This window comes from Rattus norvegicus, chromosome 2 (genome assembly GCF_036323735.1).
Source record: "Rattus norvegicus strain BN/NHsdMcwi chromosome 2, GRCr8, whole genome shotgun sequence".
NCBI classification, from domain to species: Eukaryota; Metazoa; Chordata; class Mammalia; order Rodentia; family Muridae; genus Rattus; species Rattus norvegicus.
In genome coordinates this window covers 90,840,210-90,856,360 of record NC_086020.1, presented here as the reverse complement: position 1 = coordinate 90,856,360, position 16,151 = coordinate 90,840,210, and the positions used below count along the sequence as shown (strand labels likewise).

The 16,151-nt window shown below is 35.1% G+C and overlaps 2 protein-coding genes and 1 pseudogene across 9 annotated transcripts in view; 1 reads left to right on the top strand and 2 right to left on the bottom strand.

Annotated features, from left to right (window-relative positions):
* Txnl4al1 (thioredoxin-like 4A like 1) overlaps positions 1 to 14,011 on the bottom strand; it is a 404,800-nt gene extending 390,789 nt beyond the window's left edge. The window contains exons 1-2 of one of the 2 annotated variants that reach the window (XM_063282868.1): positions 13,544 to 14,011; positions 9,002 to 9,018 (exon numbers count right to left, since the gene is read on the bottom strand). In XM_063282868.1, coding sequence (XP_063138938.1) covers positions 9,002 to 9,018; positions 13,544 to 13,677 — 151 coding nt within the window. In that variant the 5' untranslated portion in view covers positions 13,678 to 14,011. Of the gene's footprint in view, positions 1 to 9,001; positions 9,019 to 13,512 lie in introns of both variants that reach the window. The other variant, XM_039103593.2, reaches the window with a different exon arrangement.
* The window catches only part of Tgap1l1 (GTPase activating protein testicular GAP1 like 1), a 135,231-nt gene continuing 120,325 nt past the window's right edge, over positions 1,246 to 16,151 (top strand). For 3 of the 7 annotated variants that reach the window (XM_039103587.2, XM_039103588.2, XM_039103585.2), the window contains exons 1-5: positions 6,446 to 6,723; positions 8,559 to 8,736; positions 11,579 to 11,728; positions 14,904 to 14,945; positions 15,509 to 15,590. In XM_039103587.2, the coding sequence (XP_038959515.1) occupies positions 8,594 to 8,736; positions 11,579 to 11,728; positions 14,904 to 14,945; positions 15,509 to 15,590 (417 nt within the window). In that variant the 5' untranslated portion in view covers positions 6,446 to 6,723; positions 8,559 to 8,593. Of the gene's footprint in view, positions 1,391 to 6,445; positions 6,724 to 8,558; positions 8,737 to 11,578; positions 11,729 to 11,790; positions 13,991 to 14,037; positions 14,259 to 14,903; positions 14,946 to 15,508; positions 15,591 to 16,151 lie in introns of those variants that run through there. The other 4 variants (XM_039103586.2, XM_063282867.1, XM_063282866.1 and 1 more) reach the window with 4 other exon arrangements.
* On the bottom strand, positions 6,712 to 13,488 carry Naa11-ps9 (N(alpha)-acetyltransferase 11, NatA catalytic subunit, pseudogene 9; annotated as a pseudogene).

Here is a 16,151-nt window from a genome sequence, read left to right as displayed (position 1 = left end):
CTCAGAGGTTAAGAGCACTGTCTGGTCATCCAGAGGTCATGAGTTTAATTCGCAGCAACCACATGGTGGCTCACAACCATCTATAATGAGATCTGGTGCCGTCTTCTGGCCTGCACGTGTACATGCAGGTGCAACACTGTATACATAATAAATAAATCTTTAAAATTTTTGAGACCTAACTAGTTAAAAAATTACTTAAAAATGAATTATTTTCTTCACATCTATTCATGAAAGCTTACAAATCGTTATTTATGGCATTTGAATGCATAAATTTCTTTATGGTTTTCTCTATTTACTGCACTTCAAATTATCAGCCATTTCCAATCAGAATTAAGAGGAGCAAATCTTTAGAAAAAACTTCAATTGGATAGAGTTTTACTCTTAATAAGTACTGAATTATTACATATATCAGTGAAACTATGTAGTTTGCAGAATGAATAATCTATTACTCTCATCAAAATTCTATCTTTTAAAGATATAGACATTCGAATCTTACATGATTTTCTAGGATCATTACATTTCCCTGGTATACTACATAATTAATTCTGAGATTTATAGAGTATCTCCCACGTTGTTTCAATAAAAATTCTTTGTCTCTAGGCTTTACTCTATAAAATTTACTATATATTGACAGCTGTGTGTCCTCCTCTGTATCCTTCAAAGCTATCTGGCTTCACAGAAGTGTGTGAAGGTTTCTGATTCTATGTCAGTAAAGCACATTACAATTCAAAGTTCCTTGTGATTTTGTGTCTATTCAGCTCTAAGGTTCTCAGTGTTAAAGAAGTCTTCATGCTACGTTTTTCATAAGGAACCTTATGTTGAACAAAATATGAATTGACAGTATTTGAAGATTCATATGCATTTTAAAATATTTTACACCAATATCCTCTTATAAACCTGTCTATCTATCCATCTATCTTTCTCTCCATCTGCCTGTCCATCTGTCCATCCATCCATCCATCTGTCTGTCCATCTGTCCATCCATCCATCTGTCTGTCTGTCTGTCTGTCTGTCTGTCTATCTATCTATCCATCCATCCATGTATCTGACTTCTATCTCTTCTATATCACATAGGTATATCCACATCTATATGTATATGTATAGTTGTAAAAATATTATTCATTACAAACACTTGTGGTTCCACCTGTGTACAAAAATTATGTTTTAAAGCCACAGGGAGAGTAAATGAAATGCACATGTCACTTTGCCAGATGACACGTGCCTTAGAATATTGACATCACAATGGTCCTTCAGCCTGACAACTACAGAATCCTCAGACTTCAGTAGTTTTCTAGCCACTGCAGTCACCAGTTTGGTGTCTAGGAGCAGGAAAGCGAACGAAAATTTCACATTGTTTGATAAATTCTTCATTCCAGTCTCTACTAAAAAGGTATTTATTTATATAATTTGATTCTCATGATAGACTTCTGGTATCACGAAGTATTCTGTCTTGATTATTCAAGATCATATGAAATAACTCTCAACTCAGCAGTGGTTTCTTGAAAAGATAATCATTGTATCAATATTCATTACCGATCTTCTACAGAAACAAAGTTATCACATGCAGAGGGGGATATTTTGAGATACACAGCAGAACAATTTCTGTAAAGTTTTTAAAAATGTACAAGTTAGAAGTAAGGATTATTTCATGCTCAGTGCAATTACTTTATCACCCATGACTGCAGATATTTTTTTAGAAACTGGTAAATCTAACCCACAATCTAAGAATTCTCTCGTTTTCAAGAAATTGTTGTTTCCAACACACGTTGTGCCCTTTGAAATCTAATACTCAGAATTTAACATTGACTCAGATAAGACACGCACAACTTTCATGACATGGTCATTTACTTAAAATTTTGTTCATGAAGCTGAGGTAGTACTTTTTTTAAACATCTTTGCATTATTGTTTGATGTGTGTGATGGCAACTATTGGCTGTTCTCTCTTTGATTAATGTGAGTCTTAAGACCTTTCTAAGTGAAAGCTATGACATTTCTGTACATATTCTTTGAAAGATGTAACATATATTGTAGGATGAATTATGGTCACTTGAGTAAGTATATATTTTAAATGTACAAACAGAAAGAGCAGGGCACAGTAAAGAAAAAGTATATATATATATATATATGATTTAAAACCAAAGGGTAGAAAGAAAAGCACATATGTCATGTTCTCAGATAGTACATGAGCCTCTACTAGTTTATCATAATATTCTGTGAGCCTGACTGCTACAGAGTCCTCAGACTTCAGTAGTTGGTCTACTAACTGCTGTATGTATTTTGGTATTCAGTGCCAGAAGAATATTTCACATCAATTGAGATTTCTTCATTCTATATCTTCTCACCGCAAAGGTACTTTTAATAACAAATTTGATACTCATGATTGACTAGTAGTATTAGAAGTGGTCTGTGTTGATTTGTAGAGATCATGTGAAGTAACTCAATTCACCATTGTCTTGAGAAGCTATTTATGCTCAGGGAAGAGAGAAAAACAACTTTATGTGAACAAGTCTATCTGGTAGAGAAGGGAGAAAATTATGAGATAAATTGAAAGTAGTTGGACCAGAATAAAATTTGCCTTCATAAAGAATAGTGTTCTAGAACATTTTGAGAGTTTCCCAACTGTAGAACAAGACAGGAAGTTTTGGAAAGGGATGGATATCTAGATGGGAGATTGAGTCTGGCATCTGGATATCTAAAATCTTTGAAACCTAACTAGTTAAATAATTAATTAAAAACTAATTATTTTCTTCACATCTATTTATGTAAGCTTACAAATTGTTATTTTTGGCATTTGAGTACATAAATTTCTTTATGATTTTCTCTTATTTACTGCACCTTAATTTATCAGTCATTTGAAATCAGAATTAAGCAGCAGCAAATCTTACAAACATCTTTAATTTGATAGAATTTTACTCTCCATAAGATCTGAATTGTTACATATATCAGTGAAACTATGAGGTTTGCAGAAGGAGTAATCTATTACTCTCACCAAAACGCCATCTTTTTTTTTTTTGGTTCTTTTTTTTTTTTTTTTTTTTTTTTTTTTTTTTTTTTTTTCGGAGCTGGGGACCGAACCCAGGGCCTTGCGCTTCCTAGGTAAGCGCTCTACCACTGAGCTAAATCCCCAGCCCCCCATCTTTTTAAAGGTACAGAGATTCTAATCTTGCATGATCTTTCTAGGATGATTACATTTCCCTGGTACAATACATAATTCATTCTGATATTTATAGAGTATCTCCCAGGTAGTTTCAATCACAATTCTTTGTCTCTAGGCTTTACTTTGTAAAATTTACTATATATTCCTAGCTGTGTATTCTACTCTGTATCCTTCAAAGCTGTCTGGCTTCACAGAAATTTGTGAATATTTCTGATTCTATGTCAGTTAAGCACATTATAATTCAAAGTTCCTTGTGTTTTTGTCTCTATTCAGCTCTAAGGTTCACATTGTCTCCATGCTACCTTTTTCATAAGGAACCTTATGTTGAAAACAGGAAGAATTGACAATATTTGAAGATTCATATGCATTTCACAAAATTTTAAACCAATATCCTCTAATGCACATGTTTCTATTTGTCTATCTGTCTGTCCATCTGTCTTTTTCTTTCCGTCCATCCATGCATTCATCCATTAATCTATCTATCTATCTATCTATCTATCTATCTATCTATCTATCTATCTATCTATCTATCTATCCATCTACCCACATATCTGTCTTCTATCTCTTCTATATCATATAGGTATATCTACATCTATATGTATATTTATAGTTGTGAAAATGTTATTAAACACTTGTGGTTCTACCTGTGTACAAAAAAATTTGTTTTATAGCCACAGGGAGAGTAAATGAAATGCACATGTCACTTTGCCAGATGACACGTGCCTTAGAATATTGACATCACAATGGTCCTTCAGCCTGACAACTACAGAATCCTCAGACTTCAGTAGTTTTCTAGCCACTGCAGTCACCAGTTTGGTGTCTAGGAGCAGGAAAGCAAACGAAAATTTCACATTGTTTGATAAATTCTTCATTCCAGGCTCTACTAAAAAGGTATTTATTTATATAATTTGATTCTCATGATAGACTTCTGGTATCACGAAGTATTCTGTCTTGATTATTCAAGATCATATGAAATAACTCTCAACTCAGCAGTGGTTTCTTGAAAAGATAATCATTGTATCAATATTCATTACCGATCTTCTACAGAAACAAAGTTATCACATGCAGAGGGGGATATTTTGAGATACACAGCAGAACAATTTCTGTAAAGTTTTTAAAAATGTACAAGTTAGAAGTAAGGATTATTCCATGCTCAGTGCAATTACTTTATCACCCATGACTGCAGATATTTTTTTTAGAAACTGGTAAATCTAACCCACAATCTAAGAATTCTCTCGTTTTCAAGAAATTGTTGTTTCCAACACACGTTGTGCCCTTTGAAATCTAATACTCAGAATTTAACATTGACTCAGATAAGACACGCACAACTTTCATGACATGGTCATTTACTTAAAATTTTGTTCATGAAGCTGAGGTAGTACTTTTTTTAAACATCTTTGCATTATTGTTTGATGTGTGTGATGGCAACTATTGGCTGTTCTCTCTTTGATTAATGTGAGTCTTAAGACCTTTCTAAGTGAAAGCTATGGCATTTCTGTACATATTCTTTGAAAGATGTAACATATATTGTAGGATGAATTATGGTCACTTGAGTAAGTATATATTTTAAATGTACAAACAGAAAGAGCAGGGCACAGTAAAGAAAAAAAATATATATATATATATATATATATATATATATATATATATATATATATATATATATGATTTAAAACCAAAGGGTAGAAAGAAAAGCACATATGTCATGTTCTCAGATAGTACATGAGCCTCTACTAGTTTATCATAATATTCTGTGAGCCTGACTGCTACAGAGTCCTCAGACTTCAGTAGTTGGTCTACTAACTGCTGTATGTATTTTGGTATTCAGTGCCAGAAGAATATTTCACATCAATTGAGATTTCTTCATTCTATATCTTCTCACCGCAAAGGTACTTTTAATAACAAATTTGATACTCATGATTGACTAGTAGTATTAGAAGTGGTCTGTGTTGATTTGTAGAGATCATGTGAAGTAACTCAATTCACCATCGTCTTGAGAAGCTATTTATGCTCAGGGAAGAGAGAAAAACAACTTTATGTGAACAAGTCTATCTGGTAGAGAAGGGAGAAAATTATGAGATAAATTGAAAGTAGTTGGACCAGAATAAAATTTGCCTTCATAAAGAATAGTGTTCTAGAACATTTTGAGAGTTTCCCAACTGTAGAACAAGACAGGAAGTTTTGGAAAGGGATGGATATCTAGATGGGAGATTGAGTCTGGCATCTGGATATCTAAAATCTTTGAAACCTAACTAGTTAAATAATTAATTAAAAACTAATTATTTTCTTCACATCTATTTATGTAAGCTTACAAATTGTTATTTTTGGCATTTGAGTACATAAATTTCTTTATGATTTTCTCTTATTTACTGCACCTTAATTTATCAGTCATTTGAAATCAGAATTAAGCAGCAGCAAATCTTACAAACATCTTTAATTTGATAGAATTTTACTCTCCATAAGATCTGAATTGTTACATATATCAGTGAAACTATGAGGTTTGCAGAAGGAGTAATCTATTACTCTCACCAAAACGCCATCTTTTTTTTTTTTGGTTCTTTTTTTTTTTTTTTTTTTTTCGGAGCTGGGGACCGAACCCAGGGCCTTGCGCTTCCTAGGTAAGCGCTCTACCACTGAGCTAAATCCCCAGCCCCCCATCTTTTTAAAGGTACAGAGATTCTAATCTTGCATGATCTTTCTAGGATGATTACATTTCCCTGGTACAATACATAATTCATTCTGATATTTATAGAGTATCTCCCAGGTAGTTTCAATCACAATTCTTTGTCTCTAGGCTTTACTTTGTAAAATTTACTATATATTCCTAGCTGTGTATTCTACTCTGTATCCTTCAAAGCTGTCTGGCTTCACAGAAATTTGTGAATATTTCTGATTCTATGTCAGTTAAGCACATTATAATTCAAAGTTCCTTGTGTTTTTGTCTCTATTCAGCTCTAAGGTTCACATTGTCTCCATGCTACCTTTTTCATAAGGAACCTTATGTTGAAAACAGGAAGAATTGACAATATTTGAAGATTCATATGCATTTCACAAAATTTTAAACCAATATCCTCTAATGCACATGTTTCTATTTGTCTATCTGTCTGTCCATCTGTCTTTTTCTTTCCGTCCATCCATGCATTCATCCATTAATCTATCTATCTATCTATCTATCTATCTATCTATCTATCTATCTATCTATCTATCTATCCATCTACCCACATATCTGTCTTCTATCTCTTCTATATCATATAGGTATATCTACATCTATATGTATATTTATAGTTGTGAAAATGTTATTAAACACTTGTGGTTCTACCTGTGTACAAAAAAATTTGTTTTATAGCCACAGGGAGAGTAAATGAAATGCACATGTCACTTTGCCAGATGACACGTGCCTTAGAATATTGACATCACAATGGTCCTTCAGCCTGACAACTACAGAATCCTCAGACTTCAGTAGTTTTCTAGCCACTGCAGTCACCAGTTTGGTGTCTAGGAGCAGGAAAGCAAACGAAAATTTCACATTGTTTGATAAATTCTTCATTCCAGGCTCTACTAAAAAGGTATTTATTTATATAATTTGATTCTCATGATAGACTTCTGGTATCACGAAGTATTCTGTCTTGATTATTCAAGATCATATGAAATAATTCTCAACTCAGCAGTGGTTTCTTGAAAAGGCAATCATTGTATCAATATTCATTACCAATCTTCTACAGAAACAAAGTTATCACATGCAGAGGGGTATATTTTGAGATACACAGCAGAACAATTTCTGTAAAGTTTAAAAAAATATACAAGTTAGAAGTGAGGAATATTTTATGTTCAATGCAATTACTTTATCCCCCATGACTGCAGATAGTTTTTTTAAGAAACTGGTAAATCTAACCCACAATCTAAGAATTATGGTTTCCAACACACATTGTGCTCATTGGACTCAGAATTTAACATTGACTCAGATTAGACACACACAACTTTCATGACATGGTCATTTACTTAAAATTTTGTTCATGAAGCTGAGGTAGTACTATTTTTTAAACATATCTTTACATTATTGCTTGATGTGTGTGATGGTAACTATTGGCTGTTCTCTCTTTGATTAATGTGAGTCTTAAGACCTTTCTAAGTGAAAGCTTGGACATTTCTTTTTTTTTTCTTTTTTTTCAGAGCTGGGGAAAGCTTGGACATTTCTGTACTTATTCTTTACAAATGTAACAAATATTGTGGGATGAATTATAGTTACTTGAGTTACTATATATTTTAAATATCCAAACAGAAAGAGTAGGGTACAATAAAGAATCCACCAAAACAGAAGCCAGTCCCTTATTAGAGGGAACAATTTTCTTATGGATAAGAGAGAAAAATGTTTAAAGGGATATGAAAAATTTTAAAGTATAGAGAAAATAAAAAGGCTTTATATGACCAAGTCTGGGAAAAGACAAGGAAGACTATCATAAGAGAAAAATGGAGATTGCTTGGTCACAGAAAAGGACTCCTGAAGAGAGGAGGGAGGATTCAGCACATGTTAGGAGTTAGTGTAATGAAGAAGGGGACAGAGATGTTGGAAAATGGAAATGGATTTTAAATTTATAACAAGTATGATTATCCCCTTCAGGAATAAAGAAGGTCAGAATGGGAGTTGATATCCTACTATGAACAAGTCAATGGAGAGGCATATGTCCCTTTTGCCATAGTCAAGGGAAATTTCTACCTTTGCTAGACAAGAAAATTTCACAAATTTTTGATGAATGCTTGTATTTTTTTTTCTTTTTGTTGTTGTTCTTGTTTGTTTGTTTTTTTTTTTTTTGTAACTATCAGGAATCTTTCTTTACTGTATCTTGAGCTGGACCAAGCCTGGCATTTCTGAGACTCTCCCAGAGACCTAATTCATTTAAGTTAAGATAACCTGATTATTTTCAGCACATCTACAATGTTAGCATACAAAGGTTTAGTTATAGCATTTTCTCAGAGTAGCATACCTGATATCTGACATAATATGTATCTACATCAGGATTTATAAAAGTTTCAAAATATCAGTTATAAAATAACAATGCAATCATTTTATTGGAGGGTATCACCACAACTTTAGGAACTGCCTTAAAGTATTGTAGCATTTACAGTTTGAGAACCACTGCTCTATATCCTACCAACTACACTTCTTCGAACTATTCCCATGACACTTCTGAAAAAGGTCCCACTTCTGAAAAGATCCTACTTCTTCAATACTTTCCCAATAGTTCCCTTTATACATGACACATTTTCTGTTACATTTTAAAGCTGTCGATAGCTCAACAGAATCATGCTTGGAAAACTGAGTCTGCATTTTAACACAGTTCACCCTTGGAAATACAGTATGAACATCAGTTTTATAACTTACCACTGAATACTTGTTCTCTAGGTGGAGCTCTGTATCAGGAAAATTATTTGTTCAACATGGACTTGACTAAGGAGGAAGATGTAGGAGAAAAAAAGCGAACCGTGGTTTACCAAAGCACTGCGGTTATCGGAACAGGTTGGAAAAAAAAGAAACGTTATCTGACATTGTTCAATGACGTTTTGATAATATCCAGTAAACTGTAAGTATATGCATCATGCTTTCCTTACTATAAGAGGCTAGATATTGGAAAGGCCTTAAGGTACAAAACTATAACTTCCTTTATTTTTTAGATTATAATTACTTTACTATTCTCCTTCTTTTTCCTATTCCATGTCCTTCCATATACCCCTCCTTGTTCTCTCTTAAAATCATGGCTTTCTGGTTTTTTTTATTACTTATTCTTACACATTACTTATATGTAAGCTAACATAAGATACACAAATATAAGAGATATGCGTGGATACATATATATGTATAGTTTCTAAGTTCTTAAATATAACCTGCACAGTCAATAATATTGCTTGTATTTGTGTGTTCAGGAATGTGTATTTGGCATTAGCTAAGCAATGCAATTGACAATCCTAGGGGGCATTTCTCTAACTCTCAAGTTTCCTTAGAGGCATATACTTCTTTGAGTAGGGTTGATGCTTACTGGACTACTACTATATATTTCTCAATTTGTTTTGACACATTCTTTGGGCACATTTAAAAAATCAATTAATTAAGTTACTGCTCTACTGTTTGAATCTGGTTGAAGATTAGCGACAATCTACCAAGGAGACAGTTATGCTATCATGTGCCCACATTTCTAGCAATTTTTAAAACTAACTTAGAAGTATTACAACTCATAATGAGAGCCCTGTGAACTATACTGTGACACATTTTTCTAAATAAAATATTAAATTCATGATAAGCAGGAGCCTTCTTGCTTGGTGTTTACAGATAGATTACAAAAGCAAGATGATTGGTCATAAGGGGCTATACATGTAAGCCTCCTGACTTCATAGCTTCCGCATTAGCATGAAGAGATAGGAAGCAGCTCCTATCCCTCCTCTAAACAGGGAAACTGCTGGCACTAAGTCTTGCTTGGTGATTCTGCAGACACTAGAGAAAACTGATGTGATTGGAGGAAACTGTGTACTTGGTTATATTAGAATTTATGACCATACAGATGTTTTCTGGGACCACATCATATATAATCTCCACTAGTTATGATCATAGCCTTCATATTATTCTAGAAGATGCGATGCTGGTATTGATATTATCAAGTAAATATGTTAAGTGGTGTTCTCATAGGAACATAAATTTATCAGACAGACATCAATAAAATAGTCTATTCCATTTTGGGGTGCAGGATTAAGTTTTCTGATCATCAGTGAAATATTTTCCAGAAGATCTATTTCACAGATTGTGAGAAAAATAAAATGTTCAGGTGAGAGGTCCTCTATACAGTATAAACAGACCAACTGGGTACGTTTTTCTTGCATCCCTGATCAGTCATGTAAGCTCCTTCACAGGGAATGATAGTGTCTGAGGCAGGCTGAAAATAAAAGAATGGACATGCTGTCTATCAATCTGTCCATCTTTCTTGTTCTTTTTCTACTCAGCTCCCCTCTTTCCACAGTGGGAAATCTTCAGATTTTATTTTAAAAGATAGTAATCAACTCATCTGAAATGTAAAAAGAAACAAACTGATCGTTTGCCATATAAGTGTAGTTGATGGGAGGAATTGAACTTAACTTTGTGTTGAGAATAAAGGAAATGGAAATGGTTGGTTTCTTAAAGGCAGTACAATGGTCCCTTCTGTCATGTTGCAATAGTAATTAACACTATTTTTAGATTCTCATTCACATTATGGAAAGAAGGTTATCAAGCTTATAAGAAGTGATTATCATTATTTCTATTTTCAAGGAAGATTTTCTTATCAGACATTGGAATTAGAAGTTTCAGCTTCAAGCATTTCTTGGGAATTTTGATTTTTATATATGGATATATATACATTTAGATTTTTAAATGGTGAATGTAAAATGTAAATATGAACCTCTCATTATTGAAACATGTGTGTATGTATATCTTGAAATAAATGTTACATGATGGCTTGTAGTTTGACTATAGCATGTTATATTAGATTATATGGGGTATTTTTCGCTGTAGTGCAATTAGTTTTCCCATGTATTGAATATAAAAGGTTTATATATAAGATTTTGAACCATGATTTATTCTTGTGATATTCTGTCCCCTGAATGTGAGAGGGAGTCATTATCTTCAGTTATATAGTCACATATTAGCTCACTAGTGTTGGAAGAAAGTTCAATACCTAGGTTTACACAGCAAATGCACCACATAATATTAGGTCCATCATTAAAAAAATACAAAAAAATCATGAATATGGGGAGGAGATCTATCAGGAGAGAGAATGGAAATGAGAAAGTGACCAAAAAAATCATTAAATGCATTATATTTTAATGTAGAATTCTTGGAGAGCAAATTACTCAGAAAAAGAATGACAGAAGAAAAAAATGTATGCTTCAAAGATTATTGTTTCTTAAAAACACCTCTAATAATATCAGAATGCTTGTTAGGAAAACATTATTCTAATTATTTGTCTAAATTATTGAAAAAAAGGATTGCCTTTTTGGTTACTTGTGTGATATGTACTTTGCGGGTTTTCTACAGGAGCTACTGGAATGAGGTTATTGAATATTTTAGTACAGGGAGACAGAAAACAGAAAATGAATTTTATTAAGTCAAACAATATTTTTGTTTTTATTCTGGAAAGATTTTTACATGTAATTAATTAAAATAAAAAATCTTGAAATAATTTCCTTTGTGTATTATGGGGAAAAAACAAGGCAAAATAGTTACTCCTTAACTAAATCCAGGTAAGAACTATTGAAACAGGTGGCCTTCTGTAAATGTAGCTGTGCTTAGATTTAGCAATGGATGTGTCCTTTTTTGCTCTGGGGCAGGAAGAACTGGGTTTTACCACAATTCCAACTACAATGCAAATTAATCTAACAGATATTTGATTCTCTTTATAGGAATAAAAAGAAATTTAAGACAAAACATGTCATTCCATTGACTTACCTGTGGGTCGGTGATGAAGTGGATGCATTCAGGTCAGACAACACTGCTGTTACCAAATCGATTCATCTATACTGGCTGACGGGACATGTTGTTGCCACCTTTTGGTAAGACCTAGAGTTTGGACCTGTGATCACAAGAGGATAACTTCAGAAATTGTGGGTCAAATTAATGGAGTGTAATTCACTTCCCAGTGAATGAGTATACTCATTCTAATATTCTAATAATGGCTATTGGTGACCATTGAAGAGTGTGTATCTATCAACTTCTTTCACCAAAGGCTTTCAGCATCCAAAATGTTTGCAAAAATAGAATCAGTTTTAGTCTGATTGTATACAGGAGGCCAACTCAACTTTCCCCTTCTATGATGATCCTAGACTTTCTATACTCTTCGCCATATCTATTTCCACATGTAGGTAGGTGCTTTATGGTTTTTTGTTTTGGTTTGGGTTTGGTTTGGGTTTGTTTGGTTTTTTGTTTGTTGTTGTTGTTGTTGTTGTTGTTGTTGTTGTTGTTCTCCTTATATTTTATTTGTTCAGGTTTGAGATTGCAATTCCTGCTTGTCCTTTCCTTAAGATCTACAAATTCTGCTCCCATATTAGTCCAGAACCTATCATCGTCTCCCACCAGGAAAGGGAACATTCTTTTTCCAAAGGAGGGAGGGCAAGGCCAGGCAGTTCCCACAGAAAGCAAGAGTGGCTAACTCCCCACAAGGCAGAGGGCATGAGGATTAGCTTGATGGTTATACTTCAAGGAAAATCCAGAAAAACAATGGCAAAGGCAGAATGCTAGGGTATTCTCAAGTTGTGTCCACTTCCTGTTTAGCATTCCAGGACTTGGAAACCTGCAGGATATACACAACCAGTACAGCACTGAACAGAATCTGATGGCAACATGAAGAAGCCAAGAAAGACGCTGCAGGGCAGTCCTCAGTCTTCCTTGACTCCTGCACAAGTTCTATGTCCAGGTGTGTCTCCATGATCACACAGGTTATGCAGAAGGTTGCTGAGCATCGAAAGGAGAGCCAGTCGAGTCACAGGACTGCAGAACAAGGTTCCCAAGAACAATATGACTAAAATACAAGGCCCTGTAGTGTTCAGGTAGGCTCTAAGAGGTGGACCCCCAAGGTCTTGGACATCAGTGCTATCTTTGCCATCACTGCCACTGTCACCACCAGCCAGGTTCTCCTGCTGACAGGCCTCTTCAGAACCAGGATGTGTGCTACCCTGATTCTCCTTGGAACCCAAAACCACATAATTGCTTTTCTTCAGCACTAGCTGACTTCTCAGTTCATCTGCCATCTGTGAGAGATCTCGCTTCCTAGCATATGCATCTTCGCCATCTGCGTAGTACTTGGGCTCCACCTCACTAACCTGGAAGTTCAGGGTGTGGAATAGAGGTGCAAAGCTGCTCGGTTGCTCTTCCTGGCATGCAGGGAGACATACTTAGCGCTGAAGTCCTCCATCATGGCCTGGGTGGTCTGGTCCATTAGCTTCTTTGCCAGGCTAAAGCGCCGGTGGGAGCGCATCAGAGCCAGTGAGGTGATGTGTTCATGAGGGACATTATCAGGATCTTCTTCCATTTTGGCCAGAACATAACCCATGATCTTCCCAACCTCATCCTCAGCAATGTAGGAGAGCTGGGCCACGAGAGGCCATGATAGTAGTACTTCATCTGGTAGTTCTCGGGCAGGCAGAGCAGGTTGCAGTGTTGTATGTTCATCAAGTCATATGGCCGAGTCCAACAGATGTTCATATTGGCGGCAGAAAAGCCTACCAGACTCGGGAGAATCAGAGAGGATGCCACAGACCACAGGGACACCAGCACCATTTGCTTTAAGACAGCTGGGTTATCCAAACAGGACTCATACAAGATGAGGACAATCTCTCACTATCTTCCATTTCGTTTCGGCGATGATGTACAGAACTTCGTCCATCTTCATGCAAGTGGGGCCCCAGTCGTGTCTGAAGTGAATGACGACCACGCAGTCCTCCTCTGAAAGGATGGCCTGGTCTACCTGCCAGCCATTGTGTAGATGCGGAAGGATATAGTACATCTTGAATGCGCTTGCGCAGCGAGAAGCCACGAGCTACCTCTAACCTCCTGTGAGCCCACAGGCCGGGACCAACGGGTCCTCCACCCAGCACCAGCGCCCTTTATGTTTTGATCTGCGATGTATATCAAGACTCAACAAGATTACTGGGGCACGACAGAGGCGCACTGTCTTCTAAGAAGAATGTGGACAGGACAAGATCTTATTTATCCTAGACATTCTTCTCCCCAAAATGATTTGATTTTATCTGTGTTTTATTTATTTAGTTTTTTTTTTTCGGAGCTGGGGATCGAACCCAGGGTCTTGGGCCTGCTAGGCAAGCGCTCTACCGCTGAGCTAAATCCCCAACCCTTATCTGTGTTTTAAAAGTACACAGATTTATCTGTTTCCAATAATATTGTGTAGTATAATTAAATTTGACAAATACTTTCTACACTGCCACATTTTCTTAAAAATTGGTATTTAATTGAATGATAAAAAGTTACTCATGCAATACTCAAGTATTTGAATGTCTGTGTAGCAGAAAATCACTGGTGTTTATAGTCAATTAAAAAGGACTAGTGTCATTAGACCATCAGAATCAGGTATAATTTTCAGAGTTCAGGACAATGTCAAATTTGCATTCTAATCTTTCATGAGAAAATGTGCTCATGGCATATTGATGTTATATTGAGTGTAGTTGATGGACTCACAGGGATTGTGCAGCATATGCCTTTTGTTCTAAACAAGCATACACCGAAATTCAACTTTCTTTCCACATGAAAAGTTCATGCATACCCCAAATTTGAGCTCTTTTCATTCTTCTATACAAACTCTTAGTGTCATCACAAAGTTGACTCAGAAAACACAAACACAAGTTTTCTGAGTATTCTAGGCTCTGTGACTTTGCTCTTTACACGGAAAAGCATTTGTCATAGACTGACAAAAGAGAAAATCACCTTTTCTTCTCCGAACATTTTCTATTCCTCTGGTAAAACCTCTAAAGACTGTTATCTAATGCTTATGTTTCTCTCTTATCAAATATGAGAAGTATTATATTTAGGGGTGGTAAAGTGTCACATGACAGCATGACAGTACAAAAAATTTGGTCGTTTAGAAGTGGAGTCATGTGGAGACTACCAAATACACCTGCACCATAATTGATGGCCACAGACGTAAGATATTTTCATGCGTAATAACCTTAAAAATCTTACCATTTATCATGACTCTAATTTTTTTCAATTTTACAGTTCCATGGAACAGACCACTTGGTGGTATTTCTTTCTACAAAGGTATTTTATTTGTGTTAATATTTTAATTCCTTAGTGATATAAGAATGGCAGTATGTGCTTCAGTTTAGTTATATATATTTGATATTCTGTCTCGAAATCAGTTGTTAATTAAAAGGTCAATGGATAATGTTTTGTATTCTCCTGTCCATTCCTTATTTTATTTAATTTTGTGGAAGTTCTGCATTTATTATTTCCTCTTTGTATTAGAATAAACAGTACTCTCAAGTCTTATTTTAAATTCCACTAAGTAGATGTCACTCTATCATGCACATTCAAACCATCTGCTACTTCCTCCTCTGAGGTCAAGCAGATTTCTACCCTTCTGTTTGTTTCAGGCACATCATTTTGAGGACTGGCTATACTACTTAGATCAATGTGTTATACCTGACTATGTCTGTTTCTGAAATATTTTTGAGTATTCACCAGTAGAATTATGAATATTGCTGAATTTATTTTCCTATATTGAAAGCTAAGATGATTCTGAAAAAATATTAACAGGGATTAGCTTGAAATAATCTCCTAATTAATCTTGCTGTATTGTATATTTTTGTTGCATTTCGCAGATCCGTTCGTGAAGCCAAGAAGCACAACAAAATAGAAATACCCTTGGAGATATTCACTGAGGATATTGCATGCTGTGACACTGTATGTGAATACAAAACCAAAACTATTATTCCATGTTCATGACTAGGAGAGAGTCAGTTTGCAAAGTAATGGAAGATGGAGACATAAGAAGAGCATGGATGGAGAGAGGGACAGAGGGACAGAGAGACAGAGGGACAGAGGGAGAGAATTTAGACAGTATTATGTGGAAATTATATCTTTATTCAATGCAGACATAGGACTCTCACACGTGATATGTAGAAATCAATATGAAACTAGACTGATTCATGTACTAGAGCTCCAAATTAGAACCAAATATTTCCAACAGCATATATTTCCAAGTGAAGTATTATTACTACAATTAAACTGCCCCCTCCTGAGGCCTTATTGCTTTTATGTAGACTTGTGTGTTGTTTCCAGTATTCCTTATTCATTTTGAAATATTTATGTCTAGTAAACCGGTCTTATTATATAATATTATCACAAAGCATTACAGTTTCTCTCCATACCTAAGTGTTCTGTGATATATTAGCTCTTTATCTCCATCCTGTGCTCTTTCTCTACTTCTCTTACTGTGCATCCTCATACCTGCCTTTGAATACC